The 21,974-nt window shown below is 39.1% G+C and overlaps 1 protein-coding gene across 1 annotated transcript in view; it reads right to left on the bottom strand.

The window, feature by feature from the left end:
- Positions 1–5,439, bottom strand: part of Usp13 (ubiquitin specific peptidase 13) — a 109,544-nt gene extending 104,105 nt beyond the window's left edge. The window contains exon 1 of the mRNA XM_010632461.3: positions 5,329–5,439. Within this exon, the coding sequence (XP_010630763.1) occupies positions 5,329–5,439 (111 nt within the window). The remainder of the gene's footprint in view (positions 1–5,328) is intronic.
- Positions 5,440–21,974: the final 16,535 nt, after the last annotated feature.

Raw genomic sequence — 21,974 nt, 5'->3', positions numbered from 1 at the left:
AAAAAAAAAAAAAAACGAAGAACGGCGACTTCCCCGGATTGGGAGGGGAGGGTCGGGTCGCAAATCTACAGGGCCCAAAACTGTTTGTGCCACGCACTTCTGAGCTACCTCACTTTTCTTTCTTTAAGCATCAAACGCTCAGCAAGGGACTGGAATAGAGTCCACTGAGGATAGATGTGAGTATATGTTTTATATATTTTTATAGGATAGATATAGTGCAATAATACAGGTATTTCTTACGTGTTGCAAAGGGATGGACAGTCAGAGTTTTTCTTTTCAGGGCAGAGGGAAGCTTTATGTTTTTCTCTACCTTTAGAACACCTTCTGTGTGCTTCAAGGACCCTATGTCGAACATTCAAGGGCCTGGTTTGTGGCTCTCATGTTCAGACAGACAGACAGACAGACAGACATATTCCTATCCTGCTCATCCAGGTCCTCAAAACAAATAATGAATGGGTTTGTGTTGGGGAGTTCGTGATTTGCTAACCGCGCACAACTCACGAAATACTCGCACCACCTCCTTCAAAAAAAAATGTTAAACACGGCTCAGTGCCGAGAGACTTCCTGACCACACCAAACGCACTTGTAGGGTAGGGTGTCAGCAGTTCCTGCCAGTTAATGCAGCAGAAATAGCGAGAAACAGTGGATTGTTACGCCTCTCGTAGATCAGATAGCGCTTAAAGCTGTTTATTGCTGTTATTTTTTGCTAAATTATTTCCCTGTTTCTCACCCAAGTTCTCCGTGGCTCTCTAGATCTGTCTAGATTTCCATACCCTCAAGCAAGACTTGAGCAGACCACATAATTCTTGTAATTCACAATTCCTTCCGAGTGTGCCTTATGGAAATGAAAGAGGCCGCGGCATAGAGCGAAAAAATCAGCACTGTTGCTATCCCGACATCAGCCGAATACTCTACACCAGTGTTTGTTTGAGTCTTACTCCCACCACTTTGCTGTCTTCTACGTAGCGTCTATTCTGTTCATGGATGACACACTCTCCAAATACAGGGGAAAACGATTCAGAACAGTCAAAACTTGTAATTTAATCTTAGATTCATTGTAAATTAAATGTGAGGCCCTGTTTTTCATCTTTCGGACGGATAAAGATATATTGAGTTAGGCTTGTTGGAGAAATAGGCCCTCATGTACGTTGTTGGTAGAAATAGCAACGGGAAACTTTGGAAGGAGATTTAATAATATCCATCATAATTTTATTTGCCTATACTGTTTTCTCTGTGATTCCTTGTCTAGACACTTATGCTACAGATAAATTCAGACCACGTAAGAATATTTGTTGGTGTGCTGTTTATAGTGACAATAGGCTGAGAACAACGTAGACATCCACCTGCAGGGAGTGATTAAAATATAGTACTCTTGAAAAAAAAAGAACTGTTCTACATGTGCTAATGTGGACCAGTCTCAAATCATATTACTGGATGAAAATAACAAGGTGCAAATCAGTGCATAAAATCGAGGAACGTGTGTAAGGCTGATAAAACACAGCAAGTACTCTAGCACACTCTATGTACCACGGGCCCTCCTTCTGGCTGACTGTACCTGTGGTAAATGTTTTTAAGGTTGCTCCTCAAGACAGACATGTACACCTGCCTGTACGGTTGGCCTTTCGATGTCTCCAGAAAAAGACAAAAGGAACTATTGACTTTAGGATCTGCAGATAGAAGCAGAAAGCCTGAGGTCAGAGGACGATTTACTACTCCTCTTTACCTTTTCATATGAGTCAAATTTTTAGTATGTGCAAGAATTATGTTAAAAATTAATAAGACCTCAGGTGTAGAAAACACTTCAAGTTCAATAACCAGTCAGAGTAAATGCAGGTTGAAGACAATTGCTGCATCACTGTACCGAAGCCTGCCAACTTTTTCCACAGATTAAAATTATAGAAATGGCACCTGTATCGCCAGCTGAATTAATCAGTCAAAGATGCTTCTTGCAGCCAAAGGCTACTTGTCTGGTGGCTTGACTCACCACAGGCTCCACCTGTTCCCTCCCAGAGAGCTGAGGAGATGTCACACTTCAGTCTCATCTCTGCGCGCCGGAATGCCATTGGCATGCCAGGTGGAAAGGTCTAAACAGGGGGAAATTGAAACCATCTAAACACAAAGGATTAAATCAGATACTACGCAAAATGCCTATACAAATCTTAAAGCGATAAGTATGAAATAATTGTTTCAATATTTTTGTAATAAAAACATTTTTGTAGTGCATTGCTTAACATATAATGCTTATACAATATTACTGCAACTGGATAAAAAATCAACATGCAGTTTGCCATGGCCAAAAGGATATAATAAATTTAAATAGTTAAGTTTGGAATTTGGTTATAAGAGATTTTGTTTCTACTTTGAAATGACTCCATTAATGTTAATTTTTTATGTAATATAAAGAGCATGACAAAAGTATTAGTAAAAGCAAATTCACTAAAGAAAGATTTATTAATCAAAACATTTTAGGGGTTGAGTGTAGTGGCACCGCTAGTAGTCCCAGCTACTCAGGAGGCTGAAACAGGAGGATTGCTTGAGCCCAGAAGTTCAGAGCAGTCTGACGTGAGAGCGTGACCTTGTCTCAAAAAATAAAAATTAAGAAGGGGGCTCATTTGAAGAAAAGGTTCTATTTCAATTACTAGTACCTTTAAATATAATTTTGCAAGTTCTACAAATGAATTTCTAACTGGACTGTTTTTCTACTCACCAGTTTCTGCACATGGATCTCAACAACCAAGAAAGAAAAAGAAATGATGGGCAATTTTAACTTCAAACATGAATTCAAAGCCTTAACCTGGAGATTTTGGAAGCCATTGAGACTAAGAACTGACTTTTGCCTGTCAAGGTATGGCGGCCACCACCTCACTCCATCAGTCAAAAGCTCCCATGATGCTCGAGGTAGAGCCCTAGCTCCAATGGTGTAACACTCTGGGGCCTCTCCTTCAGACTTTACCTCTCACCCCAGCACTTCTGGAAACATCAACTCACTGTCCCCTAAGTACAAATGAACTTGTAACAGATGAAAAGATCTTTTCATTCACAGTGGCAGATAGGGGACTGATCCCACTCCCTTCAGTACCCTCACACCTACACAAGCAGAACTTTATTGGGGGGGTGGGTCTCTTCAGCCTTGAAAGGTACAAGCAGTTGATCCAGAGAGTGACCAACCTGCTGCTGAGAGAAATAGGTTTTTATTGATTTGCTGCAGTGGGCTAAAGTCCAGTAAATTTCCATTAGCCAAGAGTATGGTTCCAGAAGCTATTTCCTCTTGTGATGCATTTGGACCATAGAGTTTTTGTGTATCTGGCATCATAATCATCCTGGGTGGAACCCCCTGGCCTTGCACTTGGTAGGTTTTTGACAGTCTGTCAACTCTGACCAAGAGCTGCTGCATTACTCTGACAGCTCGCGTCATCATCTTGTGTAAACCTCCTGGACTTATGGCAGGTGAAGGACTGTTAGTGTTTGGAGATGCTGAAAAAACATCAAGGTGGAAAGAAAAGAACCACATACCACCTCCAACAGGAAACAGGCTATATTAACCCTGAGTCATAGCATTGGATGAAGCATGATCGGACTGTCTACTTGCAGAGTTGAGTAGGAGCTGACTCAAGGGTTAAGACTACAAAAGGGACAGACATAATATGAAGACAGACATCCTGTGCATTTTATCCCATTTTAGTCACCCATCAGACATCTGCAGGCCCCAGTGAAGTCAGCGTCCTCAGCAAAAGTGGCCTTGAGGTCACTGGGAAGTAACCCAGGCAACTGATATCACAACCCACACGTCAGAGGTGCCATCTGCAGAAAAGCCAGTAGGAACCTAACAATCAATGTACCACCCAGCTGTGGGACATCCAAAATTAGTGATTTTAAAATTGTTAAGAGCAAAGGGAGCTAGAGGGTTTTTTCTTGAACACAATTTCTCATTTCATGCCAACATTGTGCAGCTGTGGTTTTATCAGGGCCTCATGACGTGTATTTCACAAAGGGCACCCAAGAGTTTATCCACCCAGCCTTCAGTCCCACCACTGTCCCACAGTGGCGGGCCCTAATTATCTTTCAACCTCTGTTGAAAGTTCTCTCCTATTTCTATCTTCTTAATCCTTTCAAGACCTAGCATTTTGGACTGGAGATGTAGCTCAGCGTCAGAGCACTTGCCTAGAATGCATGAGACACTTGATTCTCTCCCAGAATCACCAAAAAAAAGGCAACTTGGTAACTTTGTCCATGAATCCCTTTCTGACACCTCAGAGATGAATCTAAAAATCACAACCCCTGTTGTCTATCCTCATCGTTGGAAGCTTCTTTATGATAGCTCTTGTACTGTGATGAAATTAGTCTTCGTTCCTTGTCTTATACCTCTATATAGGGACCAAAGCCTATGAAAGAAGCTACATTTCTTAGTATCCTTGCACATTATGAAAGCTCAGAGTTGGTGGAATATTGCTCTCCTAGAATGGTTTTATTTTAGGCACTCAGTAAATATCCAGCAAATTGTGATAAATATGTTTTGCAGTCTACCTTGGATCTTTTCAATAAGATTCATCGCTGCACAAATGTCATTCCAGGAGCTGACAGAGGTTACATTAAAATGTGATGTGAATATTAGTTGTGATGACAAATGCCAAAAAGGGGAATTGGGTAATTCTACAGAGGAAAAAGATATTCTAATCATTTTAATTAATGGGATAGTTCTTGACCTCAACTATGTTCCAACCGTGTACAGTGTGATCCCGGTTGAGGCTGTAAATGGTGAGACTTGTTAGGGATAAATAAGCATAAAGTGTTTTATTATGGTAGTTAAACTTTGCAAGAAATGTATTACTAAATATAGGACAATAGGGCAATGGTTAAGAAGTTAATGTCATTTTCTCTTTGGGATAATGTTATATGTAGCCATAAAAATCGTGTAGTATAAGAATATTCCTTGGCATAGAAATATGGTTACTATAGCATAGAACAAAATATAAATTGGAAAGGGCCATACGTTAACAGTGGCCAACTCTGAGTGTTAATTTTTTTTCTTATGTACCTTTCTGTATATAAATCTTTTGCCCTGAGCATCTATTTTTTGGTGAGTGAAGAGAAAACATTAACTTTTTATAGTATCACACCATATCAATTTCCTCTTTCATCTGCCCTCCTCACTTGCCCCCTTCACCACCCATATAAAAGTAAACAGGTTTTGCTATTAGATTCATAAACCATCTGCCTAGCTGGAAGGTAGGTTCACACAGACATGCGCAGACTCCTTGAGCAGCTCTTAATATCAAGGTGATATACTCTGTTATTCAATTTATGAGGAAATCTGAGATGCCTGCTCACCTTTTCGGATTTCATGATGTGCAGTACTCCCACGGGCTTGGCAAGAACCTGACTCATAAGAGACTCACAGAGGTGGGCAGATTGTCTTCCGTCTAGTCTGACAACAATCATCCTTCTTCAAGCCCACCATTTCCGTGCACACACAGGAATAAATGTCCTCCACTCTGGGGTGGAGAACCTCAGCATGGGCAGTCATGAAATACCATGAGCCAGAGAATGCTTTTCAGATTTCCCAGGAGTGGGTAAAAGCCAATTATCTAAATATGACACATATTGACTCCAAATTCCAAAGAAGCTCACCAAAACATTGTGTTTCATTCTTAGTGATAAGGAGCTCAAGAAGAAAAATTTGACCTTCACTTTTCTTGGTTATTGAATGCTCTCTGAGATATCACTGGCATGGAAAGCCCCTGTATTTCCTCGGAATATGTCTCCTGCCCTCCACCACAGAGCACTCACCACTCCCTGTTATCTAGATCAGATCTATACATTATCATCAATACAAGGATTCAAATCACATGCCATAGACATTGATGGTTAAGATTAAGAGCTGGTAAACTGAGGTACTGGGGCCAGATTCTGCCTGTAACCTATTTTTGTAGATAAAGTTTAGTAGCTATGCTCATCCATCTATATATTGTCTGACAGTTTTGTTTGTTTTTTTTTCTGCAATGGCAAAGCTGTAATGGAAAGTGTATGAACTAAATAAAAAAACTATTTACTATCTGACCCTTTATACAAAAAGCTTGCCAAATTTTGGTCAAGATGACTGCAGACTCTATATTGTGAAACAGGATATCAGAGACTGGATACGACCTTGAATAAACAATCTAGCCTAATGAGGAAACTGCTTTCTCCATATCAGTAGTTGTGAGCTTAATATCAAGAATTCATGAATTTGCTTCAGATCACCTTTGGGACATCAACCAACTTAAAATCGCTCCCTTGCTCACTTTACTATGGCTCATCATTATTCTCCATTCTATTCACAGCCATTAGCTAGAATGGGAAGATTATAACAATCAACAAACCTGCTTCTCCTTGGTTCTTAATGATGACACTAATTCCAGCAGTTCATCTAGGACTACAGTCTTGTTTCATATTTCTCTTTGTTAGGGAGGACAACACCAGCTCTTGATCCTTCCTAGAGTAGTAATTACTACTCCATGGGTCTGGAAGCCAATGTGGAGAGTCTGCTAAAGCTATACATTCCCATAATTCTCTCAAGAACTGGGCCACTATCCACAAGATGAGCCTGGGGTCCCACAGGGCCCATCAAGAGATGCTTAGGGTCAGAACTGCATACACCACCAAGCTTCAAGTAAGCCTGGAGAGAGAGAGCGGTGTGCCTCAAGGCTCCAGTTCTGCTCAGAGTCAATTTCTGATAGTCTCTAAACAGTGTGAAGAGCACAGTTACTGGGGGAGTGGCCACAGAGAAGGGTAGGAAGAAGGTTCACAGTGTCCATACTTCATAATATTGCATATTCTTTCCTTAAGCAGCCCCCATCCCCTTCAGTTAAGGAGCTGTGAATGCACCAGCTAATTCCTGTCTGTGGCCTTGACTATCTACATGGTGGTGTGACTCAGACCCAGCTTGGGGTTGCAGAGGGATGGGATGTAGCAACTTTGTGGAATGCCCACTGTTTACATTCCTGGGAACTCTGTGAGGAATCACAGCCAGACTTATCTTGAACCAGACAACCCTGAGATCTGTTCATCACATTTGGACTGCTGCCTGCTCTCGTCATAACCACACTGGCTTTGCTCCTCGCAGTGATCAGTACCACGCACAATGTCCGCCCAGGACTCCTCATGTCCACAGGGATCAGAAGACCACTTCAATGGCAATTCCTGTCATAAACATCCTGAGCTGGGTGTAACAATTAGTAAATTGACTTTCAAAGATTCTGAGCCCCACTGGAAACATATTTAATAGATTAAATTTAGCATTTCTATCTCTTGAGTCCTTTCCCTGTGCTGTGCCAAAAGATCTCTAGCCCATTGTCATCATCTAGCATGAGCCAGCATTTGATTCATATTTGTACTGGGCAACTCTGGTTTGCATTAGAATCGTAGCCCATGGTAATATGATCTATACAGAATTCATGCTGAGTAAATCCATATCAATCAGCTCAGCCGGATCCAAATTCGTGTTTTGCCCTCCTTGGTTAAACATTCTTAAAATCCATCTCCACAAACATGGTTCAATTTTGTAGAATTTGCTGCTTCCTACAACTCCTTTGAGTATGATTTCCGGGTTTCCCCACTCTGATTCTGCAGTTTTACCCTTGGAAACTAGACTGAGTTACCAGAGAAAATAGTTACCCTAAAAAATACAGGGGGGATGCACAACAGGGAAAATGTTAACTTGCTCCTGAAGGGAATTTTTCATTCACTAGAGAAGAAAAGCATCTGGGGACACATTCCAATGTGTTCCACATTAGGGACTTTCCGTGTTCCCTATACACACCTAGACTTCTCTGTTTCAGTTATAGGGATTCTACTCTTTTTTTATTTATGTTTTGATTTGGACATAAATGCAAGTAATTGAAATATCATGTTTAGCAGTAGGACTTGATTTTAAGGGATCTTACACTACAACTCAGGAAGTAATCATTTTGTCGTGGTCATAAAAAATACTCTGATTCATCTTATTCTTTGAAGAATTGGAGAGCGTGTCCATTCCTTACATCAGATTATCTAATGTTCTGATTTCTTCCATCATTATTCCTCCATCTCCAATGTCTACGGCAGGAGACATATTTCCCCACTGCATTAGGGATCTGTGCATCTAGTTCTACATGACACAGAAGCTAACTTGATCGACCTGTTTCCACCTTCTCTCTTGAAATTTGAGTGAAATACTCATTGAGAGTTTGAACTGAGAAGACATTCTAAATACTTCTCACTTTCTTGAGGACTTGGTGCTTGCAATATAGTCTGTGAGACAAAATGTTTAGGGTTCTACTGCTGTAAAAAGTAGAAGCTGCCTGTAAGATGAGCAGTAAGAAGGGATACTGTGGAAAAAGTAATGGGTGACTCCCAACACTGAAAGATAGGCTGTGCTGTCAGAAATCAAGGCTCCTATAAGCTAAAATCTAAGTGGATCAAAGATCTAAATATTAAAACAGAAACACTAAACTTGCTGGAAGATAAGTTAGGTAGAGCTCTGGAAGACATTGGCATAGGAAAAGACTTTGTGAACAAATCCTCACTGGGATTTCATTATATTAAAAAGCTGCACTGCAAGAGAAACCACCAACAGAGCTAAGAGAATATACAAAGAATATATAAAGAACTCAAAAAAAAGTAGGCCCCTCAATATAAAGACCCAATTCAAAAATGGGCATCTGAAATGAACAGACATTTCTCAGACAAATAAGTAAAAGCAGCAAATAAATATATGAAAAAAAAAATGACCTCCCCAGGCCTTCAGTCTGGTGAGGGCCGCCCAGCCGCTCAGGCACCTCTGCAGCATCCCCCCACTCCTGTGCTCTCAGGCCTCCTGCTTGTGCCAGTACCTGGAGCCACACTGCAGAGGCACAGGTGGTCATAAAGCCTATTTTACTGAGCTCCAGGAGATAGAATGGAAGTGAAGAATTACAATAAAGGCACATCAGGCCTCCACAGTTGGTAAGTTGGAGGGATCACCACCTGGCATCAGAACTTGGACTAGCTTCAAGGGAAGGGCAGCAGGAACCCTATAGTAGAACCTTGCAGAGTTCAACCCTGCAGGAGGTCAGGGAGCTCAACTTGGGCCTTGCAGCCAGAATTCAGCCTAAATCTCAGGGGTCTGCTGTTGGCTAGCTGAGAATAATTGACTTAGTTCTGCACATTGCTACCCTCATTGTCTATTGTGATAGCAGAAAAATACCCTTGAAGAGGCACCTCAAATTTTTTTTTCTTTTCATTTTTTTAATTTTTAATTTTAAAATTTTATTTTTCCCATTCTGCTAATTCTTCCTTTTTTTTTCTTCTTTTTCCCACTCAGTCTTTTGCTCCTCCATGTTATTCTTCATCTCCCTTTTTGTTCCTCCTCCTGCCCTAATTCAGATTTCTTCTTTCTTTTTCTTTTCTTCTCTCTTTTTTCCTTCACTCAAGTGTCATGAGTTTCAAAGGAAAATGATTATAATTTATAACTTCCCTATTACTGTTAAGTTGTTCTATTCTTGTCTTTGTTCTTGCACTCTGTCTTTCCCTCTTGTTTTCAACAGTTTCCTAGAGTTTACACCATGATCCTGTATTCTCTGGCTTCACTTGAAACCTTCTCCTGTTCTTCTACCTATCTATTCCTCACCTCCCAATTCCTTCTAAGTCCCCATCCTAAAGGGTAAAGTTGCTATATTGAAGATTTTATTCACTATAGACATATTTTGGGCTGGTCCTCAATTGTGATTTAATTCACATGGTTTAAATGTGATAGATTAATAACTACCACAAATGGTCAATTTCTAAGTTGTGCTTGATCCTACTGTGTTGTTGATTGTATCAATTGGGCTAAAGGATTGTGATTGATTTAATGAGTTGTCCTTTCTGATATTATGAAAATGAGAGTGTCTATAAGTCATTAGAGATTTAAAACCTAAAGAACAGCTATATCAAGAAGATCAAAGTACTAACCAATGAATTAAACCAAGGACAGCCCAACAACAAAAATAAAAATGAGAAAACACTTTAGGCACAAAGATATTTCTACTTCGCCAACAGCAAATTCGAGGGGAAATGAGGTGGAAAAGTCTGACAACCACTAGGACCCCCTGAACTCACAGGACAGGAAGTAACAAAACAGATCAATCAGGCTCTAGAAAAATTCAAAACAGAAATAATTTCCAGATAACTACAGAGATAGTGAGCACAATGAAAGACATGATTAGAGATTCTAGAACAGAAACTGACAAAAAAATAGATGAGCTCAGGACCATGATAGAAGCCATGAATGCCCAGTATAGGAAATAAATGGAAATCATGAACGCCCAACATAGGAAAGAAATGGAATTCATGAAACAGATTCAAACAGATAATCCAGATTAAAAACTCATTGAAAGCATTCACAGCAGTATAAATAAATGTTAAGATAGAATTTCAGATATAGAAGACAGGATTGCAGTCAGTGACCATGAAAAAACAGATCTCTTAAAAACAGTAAGGGATCATGAGAAATTGATCCAACAACTCCTAGATGATGCAGAGAAGAATAATACAAGAATGATAGGAATCCATGAAGTATCAGGAGAAAATACAAATGACTTTAAAAAAGCTGTTCATAGAATTAATGACAGACAACTACCCAGAGGGGAAGAATGTGACATACAGATAAGCCAGTCACATAGACTCCAAGTGCCATGATCAAGAAAAAGCTACACCTAGATATATAATAGTCAAGATCCCAGAAACCCAACAGAAGAAAAAAATACTGCAAGCAGTTAGAGAAGATAAACAAATGCAAAGGAATGCCCATCAGAATCACAGCATACTTTTCAACACAAATCCTTGGGTCAAGGAGAGCCTGCAGTGAGGTATTTCAAGTCCTAAGAGAAAACAACCTCCAACCTAGACTGATGTATCCTGCAAAACTCTCTTTCAAAATGGTTGGGGAAATAAGATACTTTCATGACAAAGAACACCTGAGAAACTTCGTGAATACCAAACCAGCACTTCATACAATTCTAAACAATATCCTAGAAAAAGACAATGAAGGTCACAACACCATAAGGCCTAACAGAGCAAATCAACTAGGCAGGGCAAGAAAATAAAAGGAGAAGGGGAAAAATTATAAAGAGCCAACAACAGGACAATAGCATGACAATGATAACCCAGTACATATCAATTATAACCATTAATGTCAATGGCCTCAACTCACCAATCAAAAGAAATAGACTGACAGAATAGGTCAAGAAGCAAAATCCAAAAATATGTTATACACAAGAAACACACCTAGTTCAAAAACAAACTCATAGACTGAAAGTGAAAGGATGGAAAACAGTTCTCCATGCAACAAGGAGCCCAGAAAAAAGCAGGAGTAGCTATTTTATTTGCAGACAAAGTAAATTTCAAACCAAAACTTATTAAGAGAGAGACAAAGAAAGCCACTACATCTTGTAAAGGGAACATTCCAAGAAGAGATGACAATCATAAATATATATGCACCAAATATTAATGCCCTAACTATATAAAACAAATATTAAGGTTCATGAAAACTCAAATAAGCACTAATACAATTGCAGGGGGGGACCTAAATACCCCACTATCACTAATAGACATATCATCTAGACAAAAACAACAATGAAATACTAGAACTCAACCAAGCTTTTGAGCAAATGGACTTGATAGACATCTATATAGTGTTCCACCCCACAAAATCAGAATATATGTTCTTTTCAGCTGCACATGGGTCATTCTCCAAAATAGACCACATACTAGCTCACAGAACAGGTTTAAATAAATGCAACAGAATCAAAGTTATCCCACGTATATTATCAGACCATAGTGCAATTAAGCTGGAGATCAATAGCATAAGAAACTGTAAGAACTTCACAAACATGGAAATTGAACAACACTCTCCTGAACAATCAATGGGTCACAGAGGAAATTAAAGAACAAATTAGACAGTTTTTACAAAAAAATGATAATGCCAATACAACATACAGGAATCTATGAGACACAATGCAAGCAGTTCTACATGGAAAATTCATAGCAGTGAATGCCCACTCTAGGAAAACAGAGTGAGCTCAAATAAACAACCTAATCATTTATCTTAGGCTCCTAGAAAATGAAGAGCAAAAAAAACCCAAAGCTCATACAAGGCAGGAAATTATAAAGATCAGAGCAAAAATCAATTCAATGGAAACTAAGAGAACAATACAAAAAAAAACAATGAATCAAAGAGTTGGTTTTTTGAAAGAATAAATAAAATTGATAAACCCTTAACCAACCACATCAAAAAAATAAAATAAAAGGAAAGAAAAGGCTCACATCCACGCAATTAGGAATGAAAAAGGTGAAGTCACAACAGATCCAGCAGAATTCCAGAGGATCATCAATACCTACTTCAAGGACCTGTACTCTAATAAAATGGAAAACACAGAAGAAATGGACAGATTTCTTGATACTTATAAATTACCAAAATTGAGTGAAGAAGATAAAAAAAATTCTAAATTCCCCAATTACAATGAGTGAAATTGGAAATGTAATTAAAAGTTTACCAGGTCCTAATGACTTCATGGCTGAATTCTGCAAACCTTTAGAGAAGAACTACTACCACTACTCTTTAAACTTTTTCAATGAAATTGAAAGGGAAGCAATACTTCCAAATTCATTCCTGGAAGCAAGTGTTACTTTGATTCCCAAACCAGGGAATGACACAACCAAAAAAGAGAACTACCAGGCAATCTCCTTAATAAACACAGATGCAAAAATCCCCAACAAAATAGTGGCAAACAGAATACAGAAGGTCATCAAGAAGGTCATACACCTTTACCAAGTTGGATTTATTCCATGGATGCAAGGATGGCTCAATATATGTAAATCAATAAATTTAATATGCTATATTAACAGAGTCAAGGACAAAAACTATATGATCATCTCAATAGAGGCAGAAAAAGCTTTTGATAAAATTCAACACCCATTCATGATAAAAAAAACCCTGCAGAAAAATTGGAATAGATGGTCTTTATCTCAAACTGATAAAGGTTATCTATAAAAAACCAACAGCCAACATCATATTAAATAGCCAAAAACTGAAAACCTTCATGTTACAATCAGGAACAAGACAAGGATCTCCATTATCACTGTTCCTGCTCAATATAGTTCTGGAAACATTAGCCACAGCAATTAGACAAGAGAAAGAAATTAAAGCAATAAAGATAGGAAAGGAAGAAGTTAAACTGTCATTATTTGCTGATGATATGATACTCTACATAGAAGACCCAAAAAAACTCTGCCAAAAGACTTCTATACTTAATTGACACTTTCAGCAGACTAGCTGGATACAAGGTCAACACTCAAATACCAATAGCCTTCTTGTACATAAATAACAGACTCACTGAGAGAGAAATTAGGAAAACAATTCCTTTCACAATAGCATCCCAAAAAGTGAAGTATCTAGGAATCAATCTAACAAAAGAAGCAAAAGACCTCTACACTGAAAACTACAGCACTCTGGAAAAAGAGATGGAAGAGGATATAAGGAAATGAAAAGCTATCCCCTGCTCCTGGGTAGGAAGAATCAACATAGTGAAAATTACTATACTACCAAAACTGCTACACAGATTCAGTGCGATGCCAATTGAAATTCCAACCTTATATTTCACAGAACTAGAGAAAATAATCCAAAAATTCATTTGGAACCAAAAGAGACCTAGAATAACAAAAGCAATTCTGGGCAACAGAGACATGACAGGGGGTATCACAATTCCCAACTTGAAACTATACTGTAAAGCCACTGTGATAAAAACAGCATGGTACTGGCAAAGAAAAAGAACTGAGGATCAGTGGAATCGATTAGAAGGTACAGGGCTGGGGATTTACCTCAGTGGTTCCAGCTGCTGCTTTGCAAGTGCAAGGACTCAAGTTCGATCCCCAGTACCCACTCCAAAAAAAAATTATGCACTCCAGATGTACTCAGCTACTTCATCTTTGACAAAGGAGGCAACCATCCTCAGTGGAAGAAAGCCTATTTAATAAATGGTGTTGGAAAATCTGGATTACAACCTGCCAAAGATTGAAACTAGAACCTTATCTTTCACCATGAACTAAACTAAAATCCAGGTGGATTAAAGATCTTAAATATTAAAAAAGAAACACTAAATTTGCTGAAAGATGTTAGGCAGAACTCTCAAAGACATTGGTATAGGAAAATACTTTATGTATTTTCCTCAGTAGCATGGGAACTAGTAGAAAGAATCAACGACTGGGATCTTATTTTATTAAAAAGCTTCTGCACTGCAAAAGAAACCACCATCAGAGCTAAGAGACAACCTACATTGCAGGAAAAAAATTTTACCAGCTGCTCCTCAAAGGACTATTATCTAGAATATATAAAGAACTCAAAAAAGTCAGGCCCTCCAAATATAAAGACCTGATTCAAAAATGGGCATCTGAAATGAACAGACATTTCTCAGACAAAGAAGTAAAAGCAGCAAATAAACATATGAAAACAAGTTCAACATCACTGGTCATTTAAGAGGTGCAGATGAAAACAACACTGAGTTTCCACCTTCACCCAGAAAGAATGGCTGCTATCAAGGAATCATACAATAACAAATGTTGGTGGGACGTGGGGAGAAAGGAACACTTCTCCATTGTTGGTGGGAGTGCAGACTGGTGCAACCACTGTGGAAGTCAATATGGAGATACCTCAAAGAGCTAGGAGTAGATGTTCCATTGGACCCAGCTATCCCTCTGCTGGGTATCTTTCCAAAAGAATTAAAAGAATCATAGCAACGTGATATATGCACACCCATGTTTATAGCAGCACAGTTTGTAATAGCCAAAATTTGGAAACAGCCCAATTGCCCATCAGTTGGAGACTGGATAAAGAAGATGTGGTTTTTCTATAAAATGGAATACTACTCAGTCATAAAGCATGAGAAACTAGAGTCATTCAAAGGAAAATGGATGCATACTGAGGCCGCACTCTTGAGTGAAATAAAAAGACACACATACGTAAATACTGAATAGTTTCTCTGGTGTGAAAAACTAGAAGTGTAAATAAGATCCAAATGGTATAACTGACAATGTGAAATAGGAAGATAAGGGCTAAAGGTGGAGAGGAAGTGGAAAGGGAAGGGGAAAGGAAAGAAGGGAAAAGAAAAAAATAGGAGAAAATGAAAAACTGGAAACAAAGTCTTGGTAAATAAGTAAGGGTAGAGGGGATGAAGGGAGGGCAGTGACAAGGGGAAAAGATGAGAACCAAGATTTATCAGGTAAAGGTACAAGATCCCAATGATAAATGTAACTGTACTGTATTCTTAAAATGTACCAATAAACTCAATGAGAACAAGATGAAAGGTCCTGACGTGTGAAGATTGTCCTAGATCACTTGTGTAGCCCTAAATGCAATCACAGGTCTTCCTATAAGACAGAGGCAGAATGTTGTGGGAGTAGAGGTTGGAATGAGGCCAAGGAACCCTGGCAGTTGCCAGAATCTGAAAAGGGCAAGAACGGATTCTCCCTTAGAGCCTAAGAAGGACCAGACAGTGCCAACACCTTGATTTTGGCTTAGTGGTACTGACTTAAGATTTGTTCTCCAGAACCGAGAGAGAATAAATGTCTGTTCTTCCAACTTGCCACATTTGTAGTCATTTTCACAGCAGCAGAAACTAATACAAAATTGCATTTCTACTTCTCTTTAAGGAGAAACTGCTCTTTCCTACAAACCACCTGTTACTGTTTCAACGCCTATCTCCCAATATCTCATGCCTAACTTATTTCTGAAGCTCAAAATGTATCTGGGAAGTGTGAGAGACCTACATTTCCCTTTGCCTACCTGCGAAACAATCTCCACAAAAAACATACAAGTGATAAGTTATAAGCCGTATGACAGAGACCAAAAACTAGCACAGCAAGGAAATAAACTGAATAAATTTAAAAGACAGGCTAGTTTGGCAAGAATTGAGGATCCAGAAAGGATAGCATTGAAAAGTATGTCAACCTGCCAACAGACTGAAACAGGACAAGGATATGGGGTTCTTCCTTTCAGGCTATGGAAGTCAGAAGATTATTTAGCAGGAAAGTGAGAAGATGTGATTGTCCCCTGCCCGGTAAATACTGTGTTATTCCGTATAAACTGTGTTATTTCCAGTGTCACTCTGACAGCCCCATCCCAATTAAGTAGTTTGCAAGAAGAGTTTAAACACTTAAATGTAATTCAAGAAAATTTTGTCCTATAAAATTGACAAGAGGAAAGAGAGGTAAAGGGCCATAAAAAGGGTAAGGACTAGCAGAAAAAGGGAGGGGAGGAGAGAAGAGAAGCAGTAGAGTGACAGATGGATGAGCTACTGTACCAGATGTATTATCTCATTTAATCCCCTTCACAACCCTAACTTTTCACAGGGTCTGCTCTCATTCCCATTGTACAAGAGTAAATCAAAAATATATCAAGTTAAATAACTTGCCCAAGGTTACACAGGTAAGAAATGAAAGAGCCAGAATCCAAATTCCTAAGCCTCCTCTGAAGAAGCTAATGGTTTTATATAGAAGGGCAAAAGTTCAGTATGTGACCCAAATGAAGAGACAAGACAGGAAAGCACGGAATCGGGGCCCATGTGGTACATTACAGCGTTTCGTTCAAGTGATTTCAGTCTTGGCTCGCCCTTCTCTTGCTTACCTGTGCACAGAGTATTCTCTCTATCCGGTGTCATCGAGGGCTGGTCCTTCAGTCTAGATCTTTAGAAAGAAGAGATATGTAGTAATCACAGAGCCCAGTAGATTGAAAACTAACACTCAGCCCTCAAGACCAAGAACTAATTTCTCAGGACTACTATAAGCCACTGACATGCTGAGATTGTTCATTACCACAGCAAAAGCTGGCTATCCAGACTGAAAGGTACAATATTGCTACAGGCAGTCAAGTCTCCTGCTAAACTTTTTTCTTTTTTTCTGTTATTTTCCTGACAAAAAAAAGCAGTATTTTTAAAAAGTATTTTGGTCGGGTGTTGTGACGCACGCCTGTAATCCCAGCACTTGGGAGGCTGAGGCATAAGGATTGCTGCGAGTTCAAGACCAGCCTGGGCTACACAGTGAGTTCCAGGTCAGTCTCAACTACATAGTGAGACCCTGTCTCAAAAAACCAAAAAAATAAAAAATAAAAAATAATAAAATAAATAAAAAATAAAAAGTATTTTTAGGCTACCTCACTTTTTTCCTACTTTTGAAGAATATGCACAAAAACGTTTCTGTGAATGGAAAGCTAGTTCACACCAACAGAAATGATTCTTAAAATCATCCATTATCGTGGACTTAACAACAGAAACAACATAACACTGACACAGTGGATTGAGGCATACAAATCATCCGAAATCCTTTTTTTCAGAATTACCATTGTTAACACAAGATGAACTTTGTGCCACCTATCTTTGTATGTCTATAGATAAAAAAGTGTGTGAATGGGTAGAAAGAAATAATTTCATAAAAATGAGAATACAAAATACTTGAAGCCAGCTTGAATATTTTCCTCCTTATAAGTCATTTGCTTTTTCTGCCTGGAAATCTCTCCTACCCCATTGTTAGGCCCTAAAATGCAATCTTTTAAAGAGGATATGACTTAGTGCCTCTTGTTCCACCATTTTCTAGAACATAGTGTGCCCTTCAAGCTTTTTGTTCAGGTATTTCTTGGAAACCTCTCTTCTTGCATCTTTGCCTCAGAGATACTGTTTGTGCCCACGCTACGTTGAACAAATGCGACACTGAGCCCTAGGTGGGCTTCACAAGAGGCTCTCTGCTTTCTCTGGGCAGGGGGGCTACTCTTGCCAGTCCTCGCTTTCAATATCTACAATATCTTTCAATGTTTTTAATATAGCATGACCCGCCTCTCTTGCTTCAACCTTTCTATCCCTCTCCTTTTCCCTCTCTCTCTCTTTCACACACAAGCACACACACACACATACACACACACACACACCCTGACCTCACATGGATAGAAATAAAATGATATTAATATCTAACTTCTACTTTCTCTTTCTCTTCCGCTTTTTCTCTCCTCTCTCATCTCCTTGAAAGAATCTAAGGCTCTTCCTTTTCTTTTCACTCCTTCCTGTTGAGTCGACTCCCCTTGTTCTACAAGTGACATTAATTCACCTCCTTCTCTGTAGTTACAATAGTGATATTGTTCCAGGAGTACAAGATCTATAATGGGAAATTCTTAAAAATCCACTTTCTCTCCCCAGGTATTCTTGTGAGCATGAAACCATCTTTAGATCTCATGTATCAGGCTTGAGGATTTAGCTCAGTGGTTCCACCGCCTGCCTTGCAAGTGCAAGGACCTGAGTTTGATCCCCAGTACCAAACAGAAACAAACAAAATAAAATTGCTTCTTGGCCTTTTGGCTAAGATCAAGTGTAGATCCCGTATGTCAATGTTGGGATTCTGACATGATGGATAGAGAAAAAAGAGTAGCCTGGAAGCCCACTTCCCCCTTAAAAACCACCCAACTTTTGGAAAATACTTCAATGTATTTTGTCATTAAAGCACATGTGGTCTCCAAGCAAATGTAGGAGACCCACAGTTTCCTGTAGTATGTAGAGTAGGCATTGATCTTCATGGGCAAGAATAAATTCATACACTATGCAAAGCTATGGAAAGTCAGAGGAAAACAGACTAGCTTTGGGTAAACTATGGCCTCATAGCCAGAGTAAAGTAGACTTCATGTTTTCCAAGGACTCATTGACATTAGAGACACGCTTTTTGTCAAGCTAATGGCAGTGACTGTTGATGCAACAGCTCCATGCAGCCAGTCAGCACAGAATATGGGATTAGCCCCGTGCAAACATTCTTCTTTCAGCTCCAGGGTCTTGAGTCAACTCTGGAAGCCTGTCAGGGGTGTCTTCTATTAAACTGCATGCAAGTTGAATACAGAAAAGCTATACTGCTGGACATGTTGGTTGGCCCCATATTCTCCCTCAGGCTGTGCAACAGATACGTGACAAAGACAACTTCTCCAACTCCAAAATGCTTGACATTCTTGCTCACTATCTGGAACTCACAATGGTGCGTCAACACTCATCAATGGGGCCAAGTAGAACCTGACTGGAAACTAACCTCCTAGTAAAATGCTCCAGCATTGGACTGAAATAGAAGCAACTGCAAGGAAAACCAAAAGCTCATTGCAGAACAAAGTAAAAAATGTAAGAAAACAAGTCAGCATGAATGAGAACAGGAGAAACAACCAACTCACAGAAACAGATCTGCAAGATCTCAAATATATGAATTCCCAAGCACAGAATATAAAATACTATTGTGTTAAAGAAATCAGACACCTTTAAAATACTTGCAGAGAGCAAAAGGCTGCTAGCTGCAGGAATTTGTTTTGTTGGTGCTATCATTTTTTGTTGCAATTCAATGAGCACATCAAGCACTGTAATAAAAAGTCAAACTGCCAAAACCCAGAAGGCTGAACAAAGATTTAAGGTCTTTGATGAGTGGGAAATACTATCTTGAGAGTGACACTATTTACAAAACCTTGGGGAGTGTTGAAAGAGACTGTCACAAAATCCTACCAACAGGCTGACAAGAGATTTGGAAGCTCTAAGACTTCAGGACTTCAGCAAATTCATGCCATCCTATGCTGCCAATGGGAGTGTGAGCTGGTACAAAGTTTCAGGAAACAGTGTAAACAATCAGTGTAAAAAATCAAAAGACATACTCTTCAAGAAAATATTTCTCTTCTAGGAATTTATTCTATGAAACCCATTATGAAGGCATGCCAGTATTTTGCTATAATTGGGGTGTTTGTGTGTGTTACTGGGGATAGAACCCAAGGGCTTTCAAGCTGTGCTATATCCCCAGGCTAGCCCATCCATATTTTTATTTTGAGACATCTCACTGAGTTGCCCAGGCTAGACTTGAACCTACAATTTTCCTGCGTCAGGCTCTCAGAGCTTTCCCTTCCCTGGTATTACAGGCATGTACCTATGGATTCAAAGAAAAATAAATGTCAAAGGTGAAATTGTACCAGGCATGTGGGCACACCCCTGTAATCCCAGCACTCAGAAATCTGATGCAGAAGGATCACTGCGAGTTTGAGGCCAGTCTAGGATATGTGGTCAGTTCAAGCCGAGCCTGAACTGCATAGGTAGATCGTGTCTCATAAAAAAAAAAAAAAAAAAAAAAAAAAAAAAAAAGGAATTGTTAAAGAAGTTATGAACAAGGGAAAGGGGCATTGGGAAGACAGATGTGGCAGATGAAGCATTTCCATTGGAAGTTGTGTTGTGAGGGGAACTGAACCCAAGGCTTCCAGCATGCTAAGCATGTATTCTGCCCCTGAGCTACATCTGCAGCCCTCTGTCCTTTCATTTATCTTAAATTTCTTTAAAACGTGGCTTGCAGCTGGTGATTTAGCTCATTTGCAGAGCGTTTGCCTAGCATGTACAAAGCCCTGAGTTTAATACCCAGCACACACACACGCGCGCGCGCACACACACACACACACACACACACACACAGTATAATTTTTACTAGATGTAACTTTAGATTCCTTATTTTAACCTTTCAAATCTTTGTTTCCATTGAAGGACAGTGATCCCTTCACTAAAGTATCATTGCAAGATATGCACAAAATGCTTAGTCCATGTCTGCTACAAGCTGGACTTGATAAATGGCACTTTTAGTTCATTAAAATAATATTTCTCTATGCTAAGTTCTTCTTTCATTTATTTTTGTTTTATTTTTTTCTCTCATTGAGTTTATTGGTACATCTTAGGTATACAGTAGTTACATTCATCATTGGGATCTTGTACCTTTACATGTCAGGTCTTGGGTCTCATTTTTTTCCCCATACCCCTGCCCTCCCTTCACCCGCTCCTCCTCTTCTTTCATTTATAATAGAAAGGGAAAAATAAAGTAAAACCTTCAACTGTCACCAACCCAAGAAATCTAAACTAATGACCATTAACATCTCTAGGTCTAGCATCGCCTATCACCACGCACAAGGGCTCTTATGGTTTTCCTTATCCCTCCTACAAAACTGATTTTCATAAGCAGGGGTTTTAGAGCAGTATGTCCTTCTCCGAGGCCTGGGGCTGAATTACGGCATAGGGAGCACTAGGTAAAATCTAGAAATAGCTGGACATGGCCGCCCTCTTCTGGGGAAATAAGAAAATGCAAGCATCCCAAAGGCTCTTGGCTGCAGTCAAGTGCATATAGTTGGCAATCAATCAAGACACCCTGAACCAACGGTCTGTGCCTTTACACTGTGTTTAGGTGGCAAAAGAATTTATCCATCTAGCCCTGCAAATATATATGGAGATTCACTGGCTCAAATTTTAGGAGACCTGAATTCATTTTCACTTTCATGAACATATTAAGAACATATTTCTAAAATTTAGATTCACTGATAGGTTGAAAAATTGGACGACTGAAGCAAAAAGACCAAATTTTTTTTGGAAATGTTAAGTGCCTGTATAAAGTACTTCAAGTTTCACTTATCTGTAAAACTCAAGAGTAATAGGTTCTCGTAAGGTGATTTTTGAAACAGTAAATAAAAGGCAGGTATGAGGCACAGTGTTCAGCAGATCAATGTCTAATGGCAATCATTATTTTTAACTTTTGGTCAAATTTTGAAATCTTCACAGTAATCATTTTACTGTGTAAACTTCTCCAGTGTTTAAAAAAAAACAACTTTAAAGAATCTTAGAGACTGAATCTAAGCAAAATGCATGTATATGTGTATATAGTTTTAATGATATATGGCTAAAAAAGAAAACATGAAAATATTATAAACTTGAAGATTTGATTCCCAAAAATTTAGGGTGCTAGCATTTTACATGGCAGGCTGAAAATTTCTTGTGTAATTTAAAATCCTGAATAGCTCCTGAGTGATCCAATACAGACATGTGTACAAACAACTTCCCAATATTTAACCCATTTTTGCATTTTTGCATGAAATTCATATGTTTAGAAAAATCCAAGGAACAAGAATTTGAAGAGAAAAA

This window comes from Fukomys damarensis, unplaced genomic scaffold, assembly GCF_012274545.1.
Source record: "Fukomys damarensis isolate Sample0158 unplaced genomic scaffold, DMR_v1.0_HiC HiC_scaffold_12, whole genome shotgun sequence".
In the NCBI taxonomy this organism is placed as follows: Eukaryota; Metazoa; Chordata; class Mammalia; order Rodentia; family Bathyergidae; genus Fukomys; species Fukomys damarensis.
Note: the sequence above shows the minus strand (reverse complement) of the source record. Positions and strands in the feature narration are given on the sequence as shown.